Source organism: Podarcis cretensis (assembly GCF_951804945.1).
Source record: "Podarcis cretensis genome assembly, chromosome: 5".
Lineage (NCBI taxonomy): Eukaryota > Metazoa > Chordata > Lepidosauria > Squamata > Lacertidae > Podarcis > Podarcis cretensis.
This window is the reverse complement of record NC_137174.1, coordinates 73,209,669-73,232,217: the sequence shown is the minus strand read 5'-3', so window position 1 is coordinate 73,232,217 and position 22,549 is coordinate 73,209,669. Positions and strand designations below refer to the sequence as shown.

Sequence of the window (22,549 nt, the reverse complement as noted above, 5' to 3'; positions counted from 1 at the left end):
ATCTAGCTTCTGAAGTATGAAATGCTAATTCAATGCCACTTACTGAATCTCCAGGGGGTCCTGGGGGTCCTGGAGAACCCATATCTCCTTTATTTCCTTTTAATTCCTGTCACAAAAATAATAATAATAGTATTTATTTATGTATTTATTTATTCAGTGAACCCAAAAACAAAGATGGTACTTAAAAAAGAGATATATTTTAACTGAGTCATTGGAACAAGCAAAGATACGAACTGAATGTTTGCTAATGTAATTTAGGGATCCGACATAAAAGAGGTAGAAATGTTGCACACTTTGGTAGAAAAAATCTATATATGTACTCTTTCTTTAAAATAAATCTATATAAACTTTATTTGTTTTATCTTTTCATAAAATTTATATATTATTAATATATACTTTATACCCCACCCTTTCCCCTGATGGGACTCATACAGTGAAAAAGATGAACAACTATACAGAATGCTTATTATATTAATGGTCATTAACAGTATTATACTGCTACCGTCATATTTTCTGCTCCAGTTAGGGTAACAATAACTGTTCCAGTTGGTCCTGGAGGGCCCATTAGTCCATTGTCACCCTGTGGTAAAAAAGAAAAATCAAAAGAGCTATTTCATATATGTTTATGGCAACTAGGATAGCACATGACAAATACCAGGGATTATAAAATGTGCTCACAATAGAAGACTGGAGGGGAGGTATAAAAATATGCTCTAATGGCAAAATTAGCATACAGTATATATGATGCGGGTGGCGCTGTGGGTAAAACCTCAGTGCCTAGGACTTGCCGATCGTATGGTTGGCAGTTCAAATGCCCGCGGTGGGGTGAGCTCCCATCTTTCGGTCCCAGCTCCTGCCCACCTAGCAGTTCGAAAGCACCCCTAAAGTGCAAATAGATAAATAGGTACCGCTTTATAGCGGGAAGGTAAACGGTGTTTCTGTGTGCTGCGCTGGTGCTGGTTCGCCAGAGCAGCTTCGTCACACTGGCCACATGACCCGGAAGTGTCTCCGGACAGCGCTGGCTCCCGGCCTCTTAAGTGAGATGAGCGCACAACCCTAGAGTCGGACATGACTGGCCCGTATGGGCAGGGGTACCTTTACCTTTACCTATATATGACTTCAGGATGGCATAACAGATCTATTGAAAATGGGTGTTTATTTTCTACAGGAAAAGCACACTTTTCAGGCATGTACCGTATTTTTCGCCCTATAGGACACACTTTTTCCCCTCCAAAAATGAAGGGGAAATGTGTGTGCGTCCTATGGGGCAAATGCAGTTCTTTCGCTGAAGCCTGGAGAGAGAGAGGCGTCGGTGTGCACCGACCCCTCTCGCTCTCCAGGCTTCAGGAAGCTATCCGCAAGCCTTGTGCGCCCGGTGGGAGTTCCCGCGGGCTCATAAGGCTTGCGGTGGCAGCCTGCAGCGCGGAGCATGGGGCACCCTCCGGAGGACGCCCCGTGCTTCGTGCAGGTGCCAGCAAGCCTTGCGCACCTGGGGGAACTCCCCCCGGACGTGCAAGGCTTGCGGGCGGCAGCCTGCAGTGCGGAGCATGGGGCGCCCTCCGGAGGATGCCCCGTGCTTCGTGCAGGTGTCAGCAAGCCTTGCGCGCCCGGCGGCAACTCCCGCCAGGCGCACAAGGCTTGCTGATAGTAGCCTGTTCTGGGGGCTGGGGTCGGGGGAAGCTCGGGCTTCCCCCGCCCCAGCCCCGCGGCTGGGGGGGGGGAATAATTTTTTTTTATTCATTTCCCCCCCAAAAAATGAGGTGCGTCCTATGGGCCAGTGCGCCCTATAGGGCGAAAAATACGGTATTTAATGTTTTGCAGACAACGGCTGAATCTGTTTGCTAAAGCATTATTTGTGCAACATTGCAATTATATAATAAAAGCAGAAAAACAAACAAACAAACCCAATGCATTTAGCATTGATGGATATTCGTTACAAATAAAATCCACTGAAGCAGTCCTGATCTAATTAAAAAATTAAGCTCAAATATTCTACATTATCGAAGTCGTGTACTAGTCACAACAATATGCTAGCTTAACATGGCATGTTGACCATGAAAATAATTTGGCAAAAAGATACGAGGCTGAAATTCTTGGGTTCGAGATACAGCCGTTCTAGCCAAGAATCTTATCTCCAACTCTGTCCTGTCCTGAGCATATAACATACCAGAAGTTCTGAGATTCTTCTTTCCATACCCTTACAGGGTGCTTGGCCGTTTGATTTTGTCATTCAAAACAACCCTGTTATTTCATTTTTGGTCAAATTCTGCATTTTACATTATAATATAAAGCACATTAGGAAGGCTGACGCTTTCAAGCAAAGGGCTGCTCACAGACTGTGTTAACCGACAACTGTTTAATTTCTCAAAAATTGCCTCTTCATTATACTCTGAAGGAGCCAGCTATTTTAGTGACTGCTCTCTACACTATCACCACAGCCTTTTGTGTTACGTCTAAGTTGGATCAAATATTACTGCCTTTCAAATATTCATATTCAAGGTGAAATTCAACAACTTCAGCAGGGCATACCAATTACTTTTATTTAGGGCAGGGGGTAGAACTTGCTTTTAAAGACAAGTTTGTCACAAAAATCCCCTTGCCACTGCTTCATGTAGCAGTTTGACAACCTGACAAATGCAGCAGTGTTCATGGCATGGCATTATTCCCACAGAGCATTCAGCCCAAGGAATGCTGCAAAAAACCTGGTCCAATACTTTGGCCCAGCAATTGTTTGTGTTTCCCAGATAGCATGTCCTCCCTAATGAGGGCATGTGTTACGGTGAGACCTGGAGACTGACCTCCTGGTTGTGGGTGGGTATACTGGACAGCCACAACACCCGATTGGTAGGTCCCTCATTGCTGGGTTGAATCTGGCCAATGGGGTGCAGTCTAAACAGATCAAGGAACCTATATATGCCCATGCACGTGACCCAGAGTTTCCTCTTTCAGCTCGTGCATTAGAACACCCGCCCACCTCTCCCTGTATTTAGGGCATCTTGCGATTGACCTTGCTATGTCGTTGTGTGTTGTCTGTCATTGGGACAGGGGCACGGCAGGAATTTTCCCCATTTGGCTGACTGGCTGTTGCCATTTGGGTTTCGCTTGCCACGTAGCAAACCGTCACAACTTGTAAGGTTGCGGATAGGCATTGATTCAGGTGATAGGGATGGGAGAACGGTCTCACCATCCCTATGTGAAGGGTATTCTGTTAAAGGAATCCAGGGACTCAACTTGGTTTGGTCAACCCCAGAGAGGGGGTTGTGCCTGTGCCTGAGTCCAGGGGAGCATCTGGGGAGTGAACAGAGTCTGTTCCCCGGCTTTCCGCCTACCTCAGGTGTTCACCCTTGGCCGACCTATGATAGAGCTCTGGGTCAGCGCTACTTGCAAGGGTGCAGGGAGCTAGTCGAACCTGAGCCTATGCAACCACTCACTTTTTCTGTAATTAATAAAGTTGTGGCCTAAATTCTGCCAAAAACCAAAACTAAAATTTGAGTCAAATGTGTGTTTATTTAGGGGGGAGGTCTCTGGGTCTGAACACGCAAACTACACTTGCCAGCTGAATCAATGGTAGGTACAGCAGACTGGGACAGCTGACACTTATCTGTAAGAGTAACATAGACCCTATTGTGAGAACCAGTGGCGTAGCGTGGGTTGTCAGCACCCGGGGCAAGGCAAGTAATTTGCACCCCCTAACCCATGGATTTGCGCCCCCTAACCCGTGGATGTGCGCCCCCTAACCCTTGTTATTCTAAAGCAGCAATGCTGCAGCAAGCAAAGGCTCCAGCAGCTCAGTCAGCTGCTTGTGGCTGCAAAGCCAGACAGGATGTATGTGACTGTTGCCATGGAAACAAAGGGACAGTCCATTCTGTACTGAGCACCGGATGTTAGCTCAGTGTGTGTCATATGACCTGTACAGGATGTACATGGGTGGAGTTTGGAGTTTCTCTCTGTTTGTTGAAGAGAGCGGACATCTTTTACTGTATGACTGCTGAAGACAGGAATAAAAGCATGTAAGATACATTTCTGTCTGAGTCTGATTCCCCTCCCTGGGGATATGCAGGGAGCAGGGAGGAGGAGAAGCAGTTGGTGTGTTTTTCTCACAGCCTGAGGAAAATCGCCGGAACGGACCTCGTGTGTTTTTCCTGCCGGGAGTCGCTGGAGGGAGGTCAAAAGAATTCAGCCGGTGCCTGGAGAGATAGGCACATACCTCTGACCGGCACTGAATTCCAACAGTGGTAGCAGTTGACGGTTGCTACGATCCGATCCATGGAAGTCTGCAGAAATAGGAGCAGAGCTGCTATTTTCATCCCTCTCCATGGAAGCCTGAGATGGAGGCTGATTCTCTGCAGCCAGGAGCTGACTAGAAGAAGCTGAAAGCCAAGCTACGGAGCCCAGGTATGAGATTTTCGGGCTTAAGAGTGTGAATGCAGGTGGATTAATTCTCTGCTTCATGGGAGCAACGTTTGGGAAAAACAGCTCCGAGAGAGAAGAGTCTGCATTCCAAACATTCCTGTGGTTTTTCCTGTCCAAGGAAAGGAATGTGGTTGCTTAGCAACGCAGGCCAGTTTCAAGATAAGGGCTGGAAGTCAGGCTGTGCCCAGAGAGGCTAAAACAGCTCGTGTTTAGACTAGGCCCTTACAAAGGAACTGTTGAAAGGGGACTTTCCAAGCGGCCAGTGTTATTGCTGCCAGGTGCACAGAGTGTAAACAAGCCAGCTATTGGATTTTAGAGGCTTGTGTTTGAGAGTCAATGCAAGGACTCAAAATGGATGCCAAGAAAGGGGGAGGCCTGCCTTCTCCACCCCTCTTGACCAGTGACAATTATGCATCTTGGTCTATTAAGATGAAGGCCTTGCTGCAGAATCAGAGACTGTTTGGGGTGATTGAGAACCCCATCCCTGCAGCACCAACGCGTGCTTGGGAGTCACAGGATGTGAAGGCCAGAACTGCTATAATTCTGTGCGTGTCAGACTCACAGCTTATTCATATACAAGATTTACAGCACGCGAAAGATGTTTGGGACACGCTGAGAAGGACACATCAGAGAGATGCAGGTTCTTCAGCGTTGCTGTATTTTGTAAAGCTGACTAACCTGAGGCTTGCGCCTGATGGAGATGTTCAAGCGCACCTGACGGAAATGAAATTTCTGCGTCAGCAGATGGTGGAACGCGATTTCCGTCTGCAGGAGGAAGTGTTTTGCTTCATGGTGATCAACAGCCTGAATCGGACTTACAAAACGGTTGCCAGTCAGCTGGGGTTTCTCCCAGCAGCTGATCTAACGTCGGACAGGGTCTTTGCCGTGGTTCTGAACGAACAGGACAGACTTGCCGCCCTGGAAGTGAAGGACAGGGGGAGTCAAGAACGGAGTTCTAACACCCCCACTGCTGTAGCTACTGGAGGAGACGCCGTAGCTTTGAACGTTGTCCGATGCCACAATTGTGGACAGACTGGGCATCTTCAGCAGAACTGCAGGAAGCCACGTCAGAACAAAGGCGCCAAGGGAAGCTCCACGAAGTCTGAGGCGTCAGGCAGAAGTCATGCCAAGTCACAGGCGAAGCCTGCAAAGGCTTTGATGTCCCTAAAAGCCACACCACAAGTGGGGAATTCCTTCGTTTTAGACACGGGAGCGACGGTTCACATGACCCATCGCAGGGATTTGTTTTCGTCATTTAAGAAGCAAAGCTTCGTTGTACAACAAGCCAACGGTCAAGAGCTGGAAGCCACCGGAATTGGGACTGTGTATCTTAAAAGTCTGAACTTGACTATAAACAATGTTTATTTGGTTCCAGAGTTGAAGTACAATCTGCTCAGCGTTTCGCAGATTGCCAAGAAGGGACTAAAACTGTCCTATGATGATCAACACTGCGAGATCTACAAAGATGGAGAGTTGTATCTTTCTGCCAAAGAGAAAGATGGACTGTATTTGTTGACTTTTGATCAAAGTGATTACATGGAATGTAATTCTTGTGATTCTAACATGATTTCTTTTGCAGGTGTAGCCAAGAAGAACGCCAAGCAGGTCACCTCGAGGGTCAACAAGGCATTTCAGCGGGTGTATGCTGATGTGATTGGTCCTTTAGCACCATCTAGAGGCAATGCAAAGTATTACCTAATATGTGTTGATTCTTTTACAGGTTTTGTCTGGATTTATCTTTTGGAGAGACCGAAAGAAGCCTTAGAAAGGTTTAAAGAGTTTTGTGACAAGGTTAAAAATATGCATGATGCTGACATAGATTGTCTTTGCACAGATGAGAAGCCAATTTTTCTCTTACAGGATTTCCAGAGGTTCCTGAAGAAGAAAGGGATAAGACACAAAATTGCAGCTTCCGAAGAAGCTTGGAAGAGATGTGTCTGTGTTAGGGTGAACAAAGAATTGCAAAAGGGAATGGAAGGGCAATTGCTTAGTTCACATCTGCCACATGAGTACTGGGCTGAGTCACTAATGTCATTTTGTTACACGTGGTTGAGAAAGTTTTCAAATGAATTGGGAAGTTCTCCTTTTGAGAAACTGTTCCACAGAAAACCTTCTGTTGCCCATTTCAAGGTTTTTGGGTCTCATGTGAGAACAGAAGCTCCAGGTGGAGTAAAGAATGCCAGAGGCATTTTTGTGGGTTATGAAAAGGGTCTCTACAGAGTAATTTTGTCTGAATCTGGTAAGGTGATTCTCACAAAATTTCTAGAGAGTGCTCCTGAACAGGAGAGAGTGATTGTTCACACATTTCCCACAGGTGATGATGATGATTCTGATGATGATGATGATGAGTTTGATCTTATTGAGTTCAGTAGTACTGATGAGGACAGCGATAGCTCAGACAGCTCAGTTGTCACAGTCATTGAGAAGAAATCTCACACAATGACTAGACCCTCAGAAGAGGAGGATGAACCACTGATTAAGCTTAGTACTGGTTCTCCAGAGAGTTCAGAGGCTGAACCAGAAAGCAAGGGAGAGCAGCACCTCTTACGTAGGTCTGAGAGAGCAACGAAGGGTGTACCACCCAAGAGGTATTCAAAGGAGTTTGCAAACCTAGCTATTGCATGTGTTGCTGTTGTAAACGACCAAGGTCAAATTGAAGCTGTGTCTGAGTCAGAGACAAAGGCACAACAGAGAGTTGCTAACCAAGGTAATGCAGATGCACTCATTCCTTGGAAGTCACACAACCAGAGAGGTACATTGGTAAAACCAGTGGCGGGTAGTTCCAAGGGTGGAACTGAAACAACAGGGGAGTGTTATACATATAACAACTGTTTGTTTTCTTCTCTGGATGACGCTTTGCTCGCAGCACGCATTGATACTTTAGGGAGAGTATGTTATTCTAAAGCAGCAATGCTGCAGCAAGCAAAGGCTCCAGCAGCTCAGTCAGCTGCTTGTGGCTGCAAAGCCAGACAGGATGTATGTGACTGTTGCCATGGAAACAAAGGGACAGTCCATTCTGTACTGAGCACCGGATGTTAGCTCAGTGTGTGTCATATGACCTGTACAGGATGTACATGGGTGGAGTTTGGAGTTTCTCTCTGTTTGTTGAAGAGAGCGGACATCTTTTACTGTATGACTGCTGAAGACAGGAATAAAAGCATGTAAGATACATTTCTGTCTGAGTCTGATTCCCCTCCCTGGGGATATGCAGGGAGCAGGGAGGAGGAGAAGCAGTTGGTGTGTTTTTCTCACAGCCTGAGGAAAATCGCCGGAACGGACCTCGTGTGTTTTTCCTGCCGGGAGTCGCCGGAGGGAGGTCAAAAGAATTCAGCCGGTGCCTGGAGAGATAGGCACATACCTCTGACCGGCACTGAATTCTAACAACCCTAACCCCCAGATGTTGCGCCCGGCCCCCCCTGCACCCCCCACGCTACGCCACTGGTGAGAACAGAGCACCTATAGCAGGCCTGAAGTGAAGTGAAATAGCCAATCTGGTTTTTGAGAATTCATTTGGCAACTGTAAGAACACAAGGAAGATAGCTGCACTCTTAATAAGATCAATACTTAAAGTGCCCTAGAGAAAGCAGCATTTATTGCACGCTACTGATATGTCCTTAGCTGGTAGAAAAACAAAAATAATCAGTTATTTTGAAGGGAGCAGGGAGATGTATGTATATTTATGCACTTTTTTTTTTTACCTTTAATCCTTTGGCACCAAGGACTTTAACACCCATAAGACCCTGCAAACAAAACCAAAATGTCTTTAACAAATGTTTCAAAAGCCCCAATTAATGATGGAAACGAAAAATGGTAGTAGGGGCAATTCAACAGTGTTGATATTGCAATTCTGAAAATACCTTTGGCCCTGGAAGTCCTGGTCTTCCTAGTGCTCCCTAAAAGTACAGATAAACACATTACACATTTTGCCTGTAATGCTTTATGGAAGAAACATCATCCACCTTGCCTTAAAAAAAAACAGGGACAAAATAAGTAAAGAGGTGCTTAAATGATAATACTTACTTGTACTATAAGTATGAACAAATTCAGAAAAGGTCATTTGCAGAGTCTTGGATAATCAAGCACAATAAAAATATCAATGTATTCAAGGCTAGTTCCTTGGGCTACCTAGTGATGCCAGAATGTTTTGCATGCCACTGAGCGAATGTGCACAATTTTCTGTTCTCCAACATCAGAACGTTGCAACTTATGTCTTATGTGCCCTTTGAATAATACCAAATTTTAATCAACATAAAAATTCAGATTTTCTACTTACCGGAAAGCCTGGAGGGCCCTCTGGCCCTATCAGCCCTGGTAATCCTCGAGGTCCTGGATCACCCTTTACATCAACAAGAAATAAAAATAATGCTTCCGTTAATTGGTTTTGTCTGTTTGTTTTTAGGCTTCTCTCACTCCCTTAGGCTGCAGCCCAAGCCCTGCCCAAGGAGCTTCAGATTGTCAGCCTTGCAGGTCACACTGACCAAAGTGGAAGAAACAGGACCAACAGCCCACTCCTACTCATAAGTCCTATTGAGTTATTCCCATTCTGCTTCTGAATAAACATGCATAGGATTCCACTGTTAAATATTTTGACTGTCACCTCTATGGTCTGCTACATTCCTGTCCATAAAAGCCTGTCTAATTTTAGCCACTAATGGAGGAAACTGGGCAGTTTTCAAACTTCCACATTTAATCACTTAATTTAACACATATGTTAACAGGAATGGGTAGACAAGCATAGGAATGCCCCCCTCCCTGCAGAAAAAAATATAAACTATCCAGGGAATTCTTCTCTAGGGACTTTATAAAAGGAGAAAAAAAATCAACTTCACAATTGGTCCTGGGGCAGAGACTTGCTTCATAACTTGTATTATTATACTGCCCTATCTCAAACTACAGATTCGTGTATTTGCAATCCCACTAAACTGAATATATTTATGCACATCTGAAAGACTTTTCACAGAACCATAATATGATAGGATGATAGTCAACATGCTGTGATTGGAATTCTGCACATGCAACAGGACTTCCCCTTCCTCTACTTCCCTCTGCAGCTGCCCAGGCTCCCCCACATTTAATCCGGAATGTCCCACAATCCTTGGGAGCAAATTTTCAGGGTGTGGGAGGAGCTGTAGTAGAAGGGAGAGGAAGGGGAACACCCACTGCGAGAATAGAAGTCCATTCTACTGGTGGATGGACCCTATTGGGTGTCACACACAGACTTTTAGGGTGGAAGGGACCTCAACAACCATCTATTTATTGTTCAAAATAGAATGTTTTCAGGCTTACCTGAAATCCAGGCATTCCTGGCAATCCAGGATCACCTTGGGAACCATAACCCTGGTCATACCCACTTGCGGAACATCCCTTGGAGAATTAAACAAGAGAGAGAGGTAAAATGAGCTAGTCCATTTTATTTAATGTTATTCTCCCTGCCCCCCGCTTTTTCTTGACAGGTGGAACAATAGACCAGCCTGTCAGGTCTATTGCAAGAAGATTCAAGAAAATGCCTTGCAGTACAAAACTGGGGATGAGAGGATTTGTCCCATTTCCCTTTTTATTTTTGAGACATTATTATGAAGTTAAAATAACAATCTAGTAAGAAGTTTGACATTTTTTATTTAAAAAAACTGTACCAAAACAAAGAAACACTAGGGTTCACAGCCATCATCTCATAAAGTAAAGTACATTCTCAAGAGACTACGCAATGAATTAGATGTTGTAACAAAAACCGATCTGGTACAGGGAGAATACAACTCAAATGTTATCGATACCAAACAAAGCCCCATTTCATTAGGACTTCCCATCCCCATGATTAACCTGTCATATAACTAACAGATTACTGCCAAATGGAGGCAGAATCCATAGGTTTAGCTGAACCCCAAGATACACATTAATTTATGGGTCAATTTCTCAGAATGAGAATAAACATTATTTTTGGAACCAGATATTTAAAGAAAAACCTGAGGATGCCTTGTAGCTCTGTGATACAGTCAAATGAACAACTACTAATAGAAAAATTATAAGTACACATTGTCTGCATTCAACACGTCAAAAACTTTCTTCCATTTTTTTTCATTGTTCCTCTGGCTCCCAAAACAATGGAATTCTGATTTAACCCGGATAATTGCTATAATTAATTATAGACTTGGAGCTTGCATTGTTGCTGCAATTTTAAGTTCCTTCAGCTAGCTTTACAAACCTTTCCCCCATCTGCTTTACTGATGTGCATTTATAAAACTCTTGGGGAAAAAGCAATATTGATGTGATCATATGAATGATTGCACAAAATTCTTCCTATATTCTGCTTTACTGATGAGCACATGCACTCCTGCACATTGGTAAAATACCCCACATAAGCAATATCGCTACAATTATATCAAGTTTTGTTTTTTATCATATCAAGTTGAATTTCCTCAAGTGTTTATATCAATGCACATAAAAACATGTAAACATTGGCAAAACACTGCATATAACTACTGCTATAATTATATAAAGATTGATAAAACATTGCAAAAAATGTACACAGTGACAAAACGGAGCTAGGAAGACATGAATGAACGAAAGGAAGTAGAAGTTGTAAATTAACTGCACATTTATCTGTACAAATTTTGGAAGAGTTTCTAATGCTTCAGTTTTGCTTTAGAAAAAAGACAAGTAATTTAGAACTGAAATATTCCTATAGCAAACAAATGAGCAGAACTGCATTTCCTGTGTCATAGAACTATATTTATTCTGACTTGCTTTTTACAAATTAACTTACTTTTTCTCCCTTGATTCCTTTAGGACCCTAGGTAGAGGGAAGGGAGAGATAGACACACATCACATTATAAATGCTTCAGATCTCATATTAGAAACTTATGCAGGTAAATTCTGCAATGGAGCCCTACAAATTAAGTAATGTATTTAAAATTTCAAAGTGCTTACAACTGCTGTCAAATATAGGTGGAAATAGCAGGATCACAGAAAAAGGAAAGATATGAGCCAAACTTACCGATTTTACCATTGGAAATTATTAAACATAATAAACTTTTGATTTTTCCCTAAACTATGTTTTTTAATAGAGTGTTTTCTCTTATTGTCACTTGAATATAGAATGAAACAGTACTGAAACATTGAAACATTGAAATCAAAAGAACTTGCATATTGGGCTGTTTACAATTTGGAAACTGATGCCCAAACTAAGTTAAGAATGATAACAGAAGATACCTAAAAGTATCTGATTGGTTTGTTGTGTAGCAATAATGACTTTCCAGATGACCATCAGAGTAGAACAGCAGGATATTGTGTGGCTTTAATGATAAAAGGTAACCCCCTATCTATTCAGTGGCCCAAGATTGAGACACAAGTTCTTGCTGTGTGAGTTTGTCCTTTACTACAAGCTTCCATTTGATAGTTTGCAACACATTTCCCAGCCTCTCTCCTCAGGATTTTCCCAGTCAATTAGTATGTGGTGCTTTGAACCCCTGGAATGAGAAAGCTCTACATAAGGCACATTTGACTATCATTAATTGAAACTTACTGGTAATCCTGGGAGCCCTCCTTGCCCTGGGAATCCTGGAAATCCCTGCTCCCCCTGGAAAATAGAGAGACAGTAAGCGAAAAGCTGACAAAGAGAGGAAGGAGAAAGCGTAATGGGTCCCAAGAAATGTGCTCTCTAACTACACATGCACACACCTCCCCCAGGCTCCTTATCCTAGGGATAAAGTGTCACAGTGTGATGCTTTACCAACTATTCCTCTTACAGGTGGTCCACTATTGGTTCTTGCTTCATTCTTACCTTTGTCCCATTGCAACCTGGTATACCTGGACGTCCTGGAGCACCTGCATTTCCTGCTTCGCCCTAAAAGTAGTTAGAACATTGCCAAGGTAGCTATTAGTGCAAACTTACTCGTTATAGCCTTTTGACTGTATGGGCGGCTGGTTTATTAAAACTGAATACCTTTGTGCCTCAGTAATAGCGCACTTATACTAATAAACCTTTAAGATGATTATTGCCTCCATTATCTTAAAGGTTTATTAGCATCAGTAACGTCAATATACTTGAAGCTGCTCGATTAAGTTTTGTTGTACTTACAGGAAGGCCTGGGGGACCTGAATAACCAGGGACTCCTGGCAAACCCTGATGATAAGAAGAAACAGAGAAAGAAATCAGTCAGTAGACTGTTTTTTAATAAAACAAGCCTATTATTATCTAAAGTTGTGGAGTTGTCATTGTTCAAGGGTCCAAAAGAACAGACTGTGCTAAGGCTAGGCTAAGTACCATTATACAAGTAAGCCTTAATTCACCTAGCAGACCAAAACAATCCCAGGACAGCAAATGTATTGATCTCCCCTTGTGCTTAGTTTCCATGAACTTGCTTAACAAATGGCATTCATGACATTGTTTGCGCCATATTATTATTTGCATCACTGGAATGCTGTAGGATCTGTCATTGAGCCGAGCATGAGGAAATTCATTTATAAAAGCCTTTTTTATTATTAAAAAAGAGATTATGCTGTATCTGAACTTTGAGTCACTGGTAGTGCACTGGCTATTTAAAACTATATATGAAGAGTATGGGACACTTTCATGATTTAAGAAATAAATAAACCTAGAGATGGGTGGTGTGGCTTTTAAGGAGTAGGATTTCCATCTTAGAAATAATTGTACATGCTTCTTTTTAGTAAGTTGTTTATTTCACGTGCAGTTGATATTTGGAAAGTACCCACTGTTAGTAAATACTGTGTTTGTCGACATTGTCTGTAGTTTTAAAAAGCTGTTGAATACACTGATTCAGGATTAAGTATTTCTGTTAGGGAAACAGTTGTTTACCATAATATTCACATGTGCAATCCTACATTCAGCGTATGTTGCCATACAAAAGTATACTATTGCATAAAACAAAGAAATGCATATGTTTTGAAAAGTGTGCAAGCACATAGAAACATGATTACTTCTTCCAACTCTCCACACTATAATACAGCTGTGAAGTGTGGACAATTTTCTCAGAATTCTCTCTCTCTCTTTCCTCTGTGTGTGCATGGGAGAGAGAGAGAGAGAGAGAGAGAGAGAGAGAGAAAATGTATGAGTGAGGCGGGGCATTGTTTAATACATTTCCTGCACAACATCTTCCTGATTAAAACTGCCCCCCCCGCCAAACTCTTTGCTGTTTGCCCTGGAGTGGCAGAGGAAATACAGGCACCCCTGCTTGCTTTCCTGGGGGCAAAGTAGCTTGGGAAAAAATGGCACAGTGAAAATGTTTATTTATGTGTTACATTGATACCTCAACCTCTAAGGAGTTTAAGGTTGCACACATGGTTCTTTCTCTCCCCATGTTATCCTCACAACAACCACGTGTGACAACCTAACCACCAACCCAATCCCAGCACAGCTTCCCAAAAAATTGACAGTCCCCTGCAACTGCAATTCACTTATCAAAAAGCACATCATAGCACCACTGAGATCATGTCCATCATTTTTAGAAAATTGAGAATTGTTGCTGTTCTGAACACTGCAAGTTAATATATTACTGAACAAAATACGAACCCTTGAACCTTTAGGCCCAACAAAGCCCACTGGCCCTGGAAAACCCTAGGAAGCAAAGGAAACAATAGTTAATTATACTGGAATTCCTGTCTTTTTGTAGAAGGTCCAAAGACACAATCTGTTCTTCTGGTGTTTGATATCTGTTATACTCTAGTCTAATGATCAAAAGAATTCAAGTAACAGGCAAAAACCAATCCAACTCCAGTGACTGCTACTTCACACGCCCCACAATGAATATTCTCTTTTAAGGGGGAAAAATAATTGTTGTTTAGTCGTTTAGTCGTGTCCGACTCTTCGTGACCCCCATGGACCAGAGCACGCCAGGCACTCCTGTCTTCGGGAAAAATAATACAGCCATAATAATAACAACAGCAATAGAATTGGAAGCACAAAATATTTTTCTGTAAGGGTCTAAAATAATTTCTTACCTATCTCTCAGGGCAAATACATAGCAATAAAAAACGGACCAGCAATATAACAGAATTTTCATTACATAGGATGTGCTAGTTCTCTCTCTCTTTTCTTTTATATAGAATTTTATTAGAGGTTTTTAACATACTGTATCAAGCAATAAAATCCAAAATTTTAAAGAAAGTTATATACATATATATATGTATGTATGTATACATATGTACACACACCCTATCATCATTTTATCTCAATTTTGAAAATGGCTAATTCTCTTTTTTTCAATCAAGAGGCTTTAAAATGGGTTCAGTCATTAACTGTACACAATGCACAAGAACAGAATGCACATAGATGTTTATGTGAAAAGCAGGTTTTCCAATCATGAGCAGAGGTACATGGATATATTTTGCATATCCATAGAAATTATACAGCCTAGTGAATGCCCATAGACTGGGTATGTGTTGAGGCTTCCTGCTCTGTTCCCAGCAATGCCCGCCACATAGTCATCAAGCCCTTTAAAATCTCACTAGTCAATGGGAAAGTGGACTATGTTGCTAAAACTCTCATGTTGAAATCAACGGGATTTCAAAATGCTTAACCTTCGCTGGACTGTGCTGAAATATACCAGTGGCAATCCTAGGGCAATCTTAAACATGTCTACTGAGAAATAGGTCATATGGAATACAGTGGCGCTTTATCCAAGTGGGTTTAGGATTGCCATTTAAGGGAGCAATCCTATAACAAGAAGTTGCTGTAAAGCAGGCTGGTGTAAATTAAGTCAGGACAAAGTGCTCCAGATCTAAACTCAATCTGGGAGCACTGTTGACTGACCCAGCCTAAACCTGAAAGAGGGAAAATAAAGCTTTAAAAATAGTGCTTGAGTTACATCTCTCTTTTTGCTGGATAAACTCTCTCCCCATTTTACCCCTGCTCATCCCAGCAGATCTTGCTGTAGAATTGCTCCCTTATTTAACTTCTGTTTCAGGACTGCTTGCTGCTTGCTGCCTGCTGCCCAGGAGGACTACCCTGAGTGAGTGCCTGAGGGCCCTGCTCCTTCCTGCCATTTACCATCTGGCCTGGGGCAGGGCCTGAAGCCTCACAAGGACTGCTTGCTGCTTGCTGCCTGCTGCCCAGGAGGACTCCCCTAAGTGAGTGCCTGAGGGCCGTGCTCTTGCCACTTACCATCTGGCCTGGGGCGGGGCCTGAAGCCTCAGAAGGACTGCTTGCTGCTTGCTGCCTGCTGCCCAGGAAAACTCCCCTGAGTGAGTGCCTGAGGGCCCTGCTCCTTCCTGCCACTTACCATCTGGCCTGGGGCGGGGCCTGAAGCCTCACAAGGACTGCTTGCTGCTTGCTGCCTGCTGCCCAGGAATACTCCCCTGAGTGAGTGCCTGAGGGCCCTGCTCCTTCCTGCCACTTACCATCTGGCCTGGGGCGGGGCCTGAAGCCTCACAAGGACTGCTTGCTGCTTGCTGCCTGCTGCCCAGGAATACTCCCCTGAGTGAGTGCCTGAGGGCCCTGCTCCTTCCTGCCACTTACCATCTGGCCTGGGGCGGGGCCTGAAGCCTCACAAGGACTGCTTGCTGCTTGCTGCCTGCTGCCCAGGAATACTCCCCTGAGTGAGTGCCTGAGGGCCCTGCTCCTTCCTGCCACTTACCACCTGGCCTGGGGCGGGGCCTGAAGCCTCACAATGACTGCTTGCTGCTTGCTGCCTGCTGCCCAGGAGGAATCCCCTGAGTGAGTGCCTGAGGGCCCTGCTCTTGCCACTTACCACCTGGCCCAGAGTGGGGCCTGACAGGCCTCACTAGAACAGTTGCTGTTACTGCCGGAGGGGCACAGAGTGTTTTTAAAATGTTTTTTAAAAATTTCTTTTGTATTTTTTGTATGTGGGGGGTGGGGGTGAGATGGATCTTTGGTTGGGCTTGGGGAATTTTTTTCATTTTGATGTTTTTGTAATTTTTACAGTTTTTTGTTTGTATTGCTTTATTGGTTTTGTTTCTTTCTTTGTTTGTTTAAAGTGTTATTTTGTTCTTAAGGGGAGGGGTCAGGGCTGCCGGGGAGTGGGCCCCAGCCCACAAAATGGCTGGGGCATGTTCCACAGGGGGGGATGCACTGGGACAACCAATCTCAGTGATCACGGGTAGGAGGAGGAGTTACGCTAAGACTAGACCATGTCATTACAGAGGGGGCAGGTTTAGTCGTTGTCTGAGGACTATTCCTGCCTCCGGGTCTGGTCCTGACCGGATGGATACTAGAATCAGCAAGGGATACCCACATGACCTGAAGGTGCTGCTGTGCAATGCCAGGTCAATGATTCATAAGACCACTGCCATCCATGACTTGATCATGGATGGGGGACTTGACCTGGCATGTGTAACAGAGACTTGGATGAAGCAGATGGGCCTGTGCTTGCCACTGCTTGTCCACCAGGTTTCTCTTACGCACAGCAACCCAGGTCATGTGGGCGGGCAGGGGGGGGTTGCAGTGATTTTTAGGAAGTCATTAGTTTGCACCAGGCGTCCTATTGGGAAGACCCTTTTTTCCGAGTGCATGTTCTGGAAGTTGGGCAATAGGGGCAGTACAGGATTCCTTTTGGTGTACCGACCTCCCCGCTGCACCAAGGATTCCCTGCCTGAGCTTCTTAAAAAAACATCTTTAGATGCGGCCACAATGGCCAACTATCGCCCAGTCTCAAATCTTCCATTCTTGGGCAAGGTGATTGAGCGAGCGGTTGCTGAACAACTCCAGGCACGCCTGGAAGAAGCGGACCATTTGGATCCCTTCCAGTCGGGATTCAGGCCTCATCATGGGACTGAAACTGCCCTGGTCGCACTGGTTGATGATCTCCAGCAGGCATGGGAAAAAGGTGAGAGCTGTTTCCTAGTTCTGCTGGATCTCTCAACGGCGTTTGATACCATCGACCATAACATCCTTCTGGACCATCTTGAGGAGCTGGGGGCAGTGTCATACAGTGGTTCCGCTCCTTCCTCCTGGGCCGTGTTCAGAAAGTGGTGTGGGGGATGAGTGTTCAGACCCCTGGGCTCTCACTTGTGGGGTGCCTCAGGGTTCTGTCCTCTCCCCCATGCTTTTCAACATTTACATGCAGCCGCTGGGAGAGATCATCAGGAGGTTTGGGCTGGGTGTTCATCAGTATGCGGATGATACCCAGCTCTACCTCTCTTTTAAATCAGAAACAGTGAAGGCGGTGAAGGTCCTGTGTGAGTGTCTGGAGGCGGTTGGAGGATGGATGGCGGCTAACAGATTGAGGTTGAATCCTGACAAGATAGAAGTACTGTTTTTGGGGAACAGGAGGCGGGCAGGTGTGAAGGATTCCCTGGTCCTGAATGGGGTAACTGTGCCCCTGAAGGACCAGGTGCGCAGCCTGGGAGTCATTTTGGACTCACAGCTGTCCATGGAGGCACAGAACAAATCTGTGTCCAGGGCAGCTGTTTACCAGCTCCATCTGGTACGTAGGCTGAGACCCTATCTGCCTGCGGACTGTCTCGCCAGAGTGGTGCATGCTCTGGTTATCTCCCACTTGGACTACTGCAATGCACTCTACGTGGGGCTACCTTTGAAGGTGACTCGGAAACTACAACTAATCCAGAATGCGGCAGCTAGACTGGTGACTGGGGGCGGCCGCCGAGACCATATAACACCGGTCTTGAAAGACCTACATTGGCTCCCAGTACGTTTCCGAGCACAATTCAAAGTGTTGGTGCTGACCTTTAAAGCCCTAAACGGCCTCGGCCCAGTATACCTGAAGGAGTGTCTCCACCCCCATCGTTCTCCCCGGACGCTGAGGTCCAGCGCCGAGGGCCTTCTGGCGGCTCCCTCATTGCGAGAAGCAAAGCTACAGGGAACCAGGCAGAGGGCCTTCTCGGTAGTGGCGCCCGCCCTGTGGAATAACCTTCCAGCAGATGTCAAAGCGATAAACAACTACCTGACATTCAGAAGACATCTTAAGCCAGCCCTGTTCAGGGAAGTTTTTAACGTGTGATATTTTAGTGTATTTTTGGTTTCTATGGAAGCCGCCCAGAGTGGCTGGGGAGGCCCAGCCAGATGGGCGGGGTATAAATAATAAATTATTATTATTATTATTATTATTATTATTATTATTATTATTATTACTGAAGTAGCATCTTTATTGTTATAATCAGGCAGCATTGAAAGAACTAGAGAATGGAAAAAATAATGCAATAAAAGCATATTGGAATTTCGCAGCTTGCTGCCGCAGCTTATGATCAAACAAATCAAATTTACTTAATTACTTTTGGAGTTTGATTTAAGGCCCACACCTAGTTTCTCAAAAGGCACAGTGTCAGTCAGAGAGAGGGACTAAACTGTAAGCTCGTGGGTGTCATTTACAGTGGTAACCTGAAACTGCTCTTAACCTGAGACACCACTTTAGCTAATGGGGCCTCCTGCTGCCAACGCACTGCGGCAGCACAATTCCTGTTCTCATCCTGAAGCAAAGTTCTTAACCTGAGGTACTATTTCTGGATTAGCGGAGTCTGTAACCTGAAGTGTCTGTAACCTGAAGCATCTGTAACCCAAGGTACCACTGTATTTTTTCGGTATTGTTCTCTCTTTCACACTTACCATCTGCATATACTGCAGCACCCATAAATATGCATCAGGGATCACAACATACCTTTGGTCCTTGTGGCCCAGGAGGACCCTCTGGACCAGGGAAACCCATCTGACCAGGTGGACCAGGGAAACCAGGAAAGCCCTTTTCACCCTGCAATACACAATCTGTGTAAAGACTTTGCTCGCACCGTTGTCATTTCTTCTGCAAATTCATTACAGATCTTCACATAACATTCTGGATTTTTATTTTATTTTTTAAAAACCATCCAAGCACATGCCTTCCCATCAGTATAGACTCACAGACACTGAGAACATTCCGGCATCAACATCCCACTTTATGTTTGATGTTGCACTTGAGAACTAAGCTGAGGAAGCTGGGAAAGCACCGATCCATAAGAATTTCTCAAACAGCAGAAGCGTTACATTTATATATTGTACTTAAATGTTTTTAAACTTTTTTCTGCAAGGTGTAATGATGATCAAAATTGAATTTTGAAATTGAATTGAAATTGAAATACTTTATTGTCACTTGTACAACTTGTATACAGTGAGATTACACAAACACACCCACCCCACTCAGCTCTCTTAGTCTTAATTCCCCTCGTTTACTGACGCACACCCACCAAACCCAAAAGTCAGTTGCTCTGTTGTTATCTTTTCATTCAGCAGCCTAACAGCCCACAGATAGAAGCTGTTTTTTACCCTGTTGATGCGACTAATCATGTTTCTATATCTTCTGCCTGAGGGCAGGAGATCAAGAAAGTGCCAACCAGGGTGTGAATCATCCCTGAGAATTTTCCTCACTCTCCTGAGGCAACGTTCTTCCATTATTTCATCCAGCGGATTCACGGGACAGCCCATAATATCTTGTGCTGTATTCACTACCCTCTGGAGGCACTTCCTATCAGATGATGTCAAACCAGCGTACCACACTATTATGATAACTAGCATAATAGTATAGGCTACAGTGATGGTTTAAACAAAAATTGATTAATTTAATCAGGGTCAATAAAATAATAGGCTGCACTCAATGGTACTGTTCTGCTTGCCCAGCAATGGAGCTTCCCCTTCCTCTCCTTTGCAGCTGCTCCCACCCACCATGGACCTTTGACATTAATTTTGGAGGTGCATGGAGAGAGGAGAGGAATGGAAAGTTGTGTGTCATTCATGGAACACAATCCATGCCGTATCAGATGCTACCCAATATCTTTATCCATAAAAACGTAAGAAGAACCTGCTAATAGTCTAGTCGTCTGCTAGTAGTCAATTTCTAGTCAATGGTCTAGTAGACCAGCTGGTAGTCCATTTCATCCAGCATCTTGTGCTCGCAGTGGCCAGCAAGATGCTGGTGGGAAGCTTGCAAGCAGGACCTGAGCGCAACAGCACTCTCTCCTGTCCCGTGGTTTCCAGAACTGGTATTCAGAGGTATGCTGCCTCCATGAATTTGTCTAACCATTTTTTAAAACCATCCAAGTTGGGGGCCATCGGTGCCCCTTTGGAGAGAGAACTCCAGAGTTTAACTACAGACTGCGCGAAGAAGAATTTTCTTGCTCCTGGTCAGTCGCTGCCAGTTCAGACCCCATGAATGAATATGTAAAATTATGATTTATTTATTTTTTGCCCCAATGCACATCGCTTTACACTTGTTTACACCAAATTGCATTTGACATTTTAATGCCCATTCACTCAGCTTGGAAAGATCATTTTGAAGCTATCCGCAATCCCTTTTTTAAACCACCATCAGTATCATCAGAAAACTTCTCTACCTCACTGCTAACCCCTATCTCTAGTCATTTATGAACAAGTTAATAAGCAAAATGAAACACTAAATGAATATTGCTTAGTCCTACTATTGGTCCAACTAAGCCCCTAATCTTGTTAGCCCATAAATATAGTTGCCAGTTCATTTTTATTTTGTCTCATATCATGCTATTCTAACATGTGCCGCTGGAGGGGGCACACTACTGTTTTGTGCACACAGAATTTTCTCAGCTTTCTTTATGCTTATAAGTGAGCTGATTTGTCAGGGATACTACAGAACTGAATGCACAAATCAGAGTTTCGAACTCTTTCTGCAATACGTTTCTGAAATGATGCCCCAACTGTTACACTGTTTTTAGTACAAGGTACAGCATATAATCTCAAAATGTTCTATCACGTCCTAGTTATTGAAATATCAAAATGTTGCTGCCGCCACCAGTTAATTTAGTTCGCCATGGGGATAATAATACTGGCTTACCTTACAGGTTTGCTCTGAGGATTACAATCATATAATGTATGAGAAGCACTTGAACTCTCAAAAGTATTATGCAAACATTAATTATTATGTACTTTAAAAAAAAAGTAAATATGCAACCTCTTACCTTACTGCCTTTGATCGCATCACAAGAACAGTGGCTTTTACCGTTGCAGACACAATTCTGAAAAAAAATGTAATAGGATCTTTACAATAAATCCATAGTTTATGGGTTCATTCTTTTCTTTTTTGAAATTGCAATGCATTATCTTTAAATGAAAAACCTAGTCTGTTTTTACTTTCCCCACACATCTTCATGTAAGAGTATTCTGATGTGTAAGGGTAAATGGCTGGGTGCATAAATAAGTATTTAGGTAAAGGTAAAGGTACCCCTGCCCGTACGGGCCAGTCTTGACAGACTCTGGGGTTGTGCGCCCATCTCACTCAAGAGGCCAGGGGCCAGCGCTGTCCGGAGACACTTCCGGGTCACGTGGCCAGCATGACAAAGCTGCATCTGGCGAGCCAGAGCCGCACACGGAAACGCCGTTTACCTTCCCGCTGGTAAGCGGTCCCTATTTATCTACTTGCACCCGGAGGTGCTTTCGAACTGCTAGGTTGGCAGGCGCTGGGACCGAGCAGCGGGAGCGCACCCCGCCGCAGGGATTCGAACCGCCGACCTTTCGATCAGCAAGTCCTAGGCGCTGAGGCTTTAACCCACAGCGCCACCTGCGTCCCTTTACCTAAATAAGTATTTAGCAAGCGTCAAAAACTCAGTTTATGTATGCCTTATTTCATAGGGGAAGTGGTTGCAAAAGCTCTGCACCTCAACAGAAGGGGTTCTCCTCCAGGTTGTTATAAGATGAATCTCAGCAAGCTACCAAGAAAGACTTATCTGAAGATCTCAGCAAACAGGCAAGTCTACATGGGAGAAGCCATTCCTTCAGATAGTGTAGTTTCACATTGTTCAGAGCATTAGAAGCCAGCAAAAGAACTTCAAACTTAGCTCAGTAGCAAATTGGCAGTCAGTGCAGTCCTTTTATAAGTGATGTCGCACAGCTCCACTCAGTTACCTAAACACTGCAGCTTCTGAATCAGCTTAAAGGGCACCCCCACGTGGAATTACAAATCTACCACTGAGGTTACAAATGCATGGATCACTGTGGAAAAGCTATTCCTGTCCAGGAATGGCTGGTAAAGGGCATTCCTGGTCACCAGTCGTTTGGGTCTCTAGTGACAATGATGGATCAAGGAGCACCCCCAGGCGATGTACTTGCTCCTTCAGAACAGGCAAATCGCCCAATTCCCAGGCATGAGAACCATCCATTCACGAGGCCTCCTATCTTGTCAGGGTTCAACTTCAGCATATTGGCCCTCAT

General features: G+C 44.2%; 1 protein-coding gene across 1 annotated transcript in view; it reads right to left on the bottom strand.

The window, feature by feature from the left end:
* COL4A3 (collagen type IV alpha 3 chain) overlaps nt 1-22,549 on the bottom strand; it is an 82,674-nt gene that overhangs the window by 34,618 nt on the left and 25,507 nt on the right. Inside the window, exons 2-14 of the mRNA XM_079975833.1 lie at nt 21,301-21,357; nt 18,999-19,088; nt 13,940-13,984; nt 12,488-12,532; nt 12,191-12,253; nt 11,933-11,986; nt 11,174-11,200; nt 9,700-9,777; nt 8,687-8,749; nt 8,271-8,306; nt 8,112-8,153; nt 503-580; nt 44-106 (exon numbers count right to left, since the gene is read on the bottom strand). Coding sequence (XP_079831959.1) covers nt 44-106; nt 503-580; nt 8,112-8,153; nt 8,271-8,306; nt 8,687-8,749; nt 9,700-9,777; nt 11,174-11,200; nt 11,933-11,986; nt 12,191-12,253; nt 12,488-12,532; nt 13,940-13,984; nt 18,999-19,088; nt 21,301-21,357 — 741 coding nt within the window. The remainder of the gene's footprint in view (nt 1-43; nt 107-502; nt 581-8,111; nt 8,154-8,270; nt 8,307-8,686; nt 8,750-9,699; nt 9,778-11,173; nt 11,201-11,932; nt 11,987-12,190; nt 12,254-12,487; nt 12,533-13,939; nt 13,985-18,998; nt 19,089-21,300; nt 21,358-22,549) is intronic.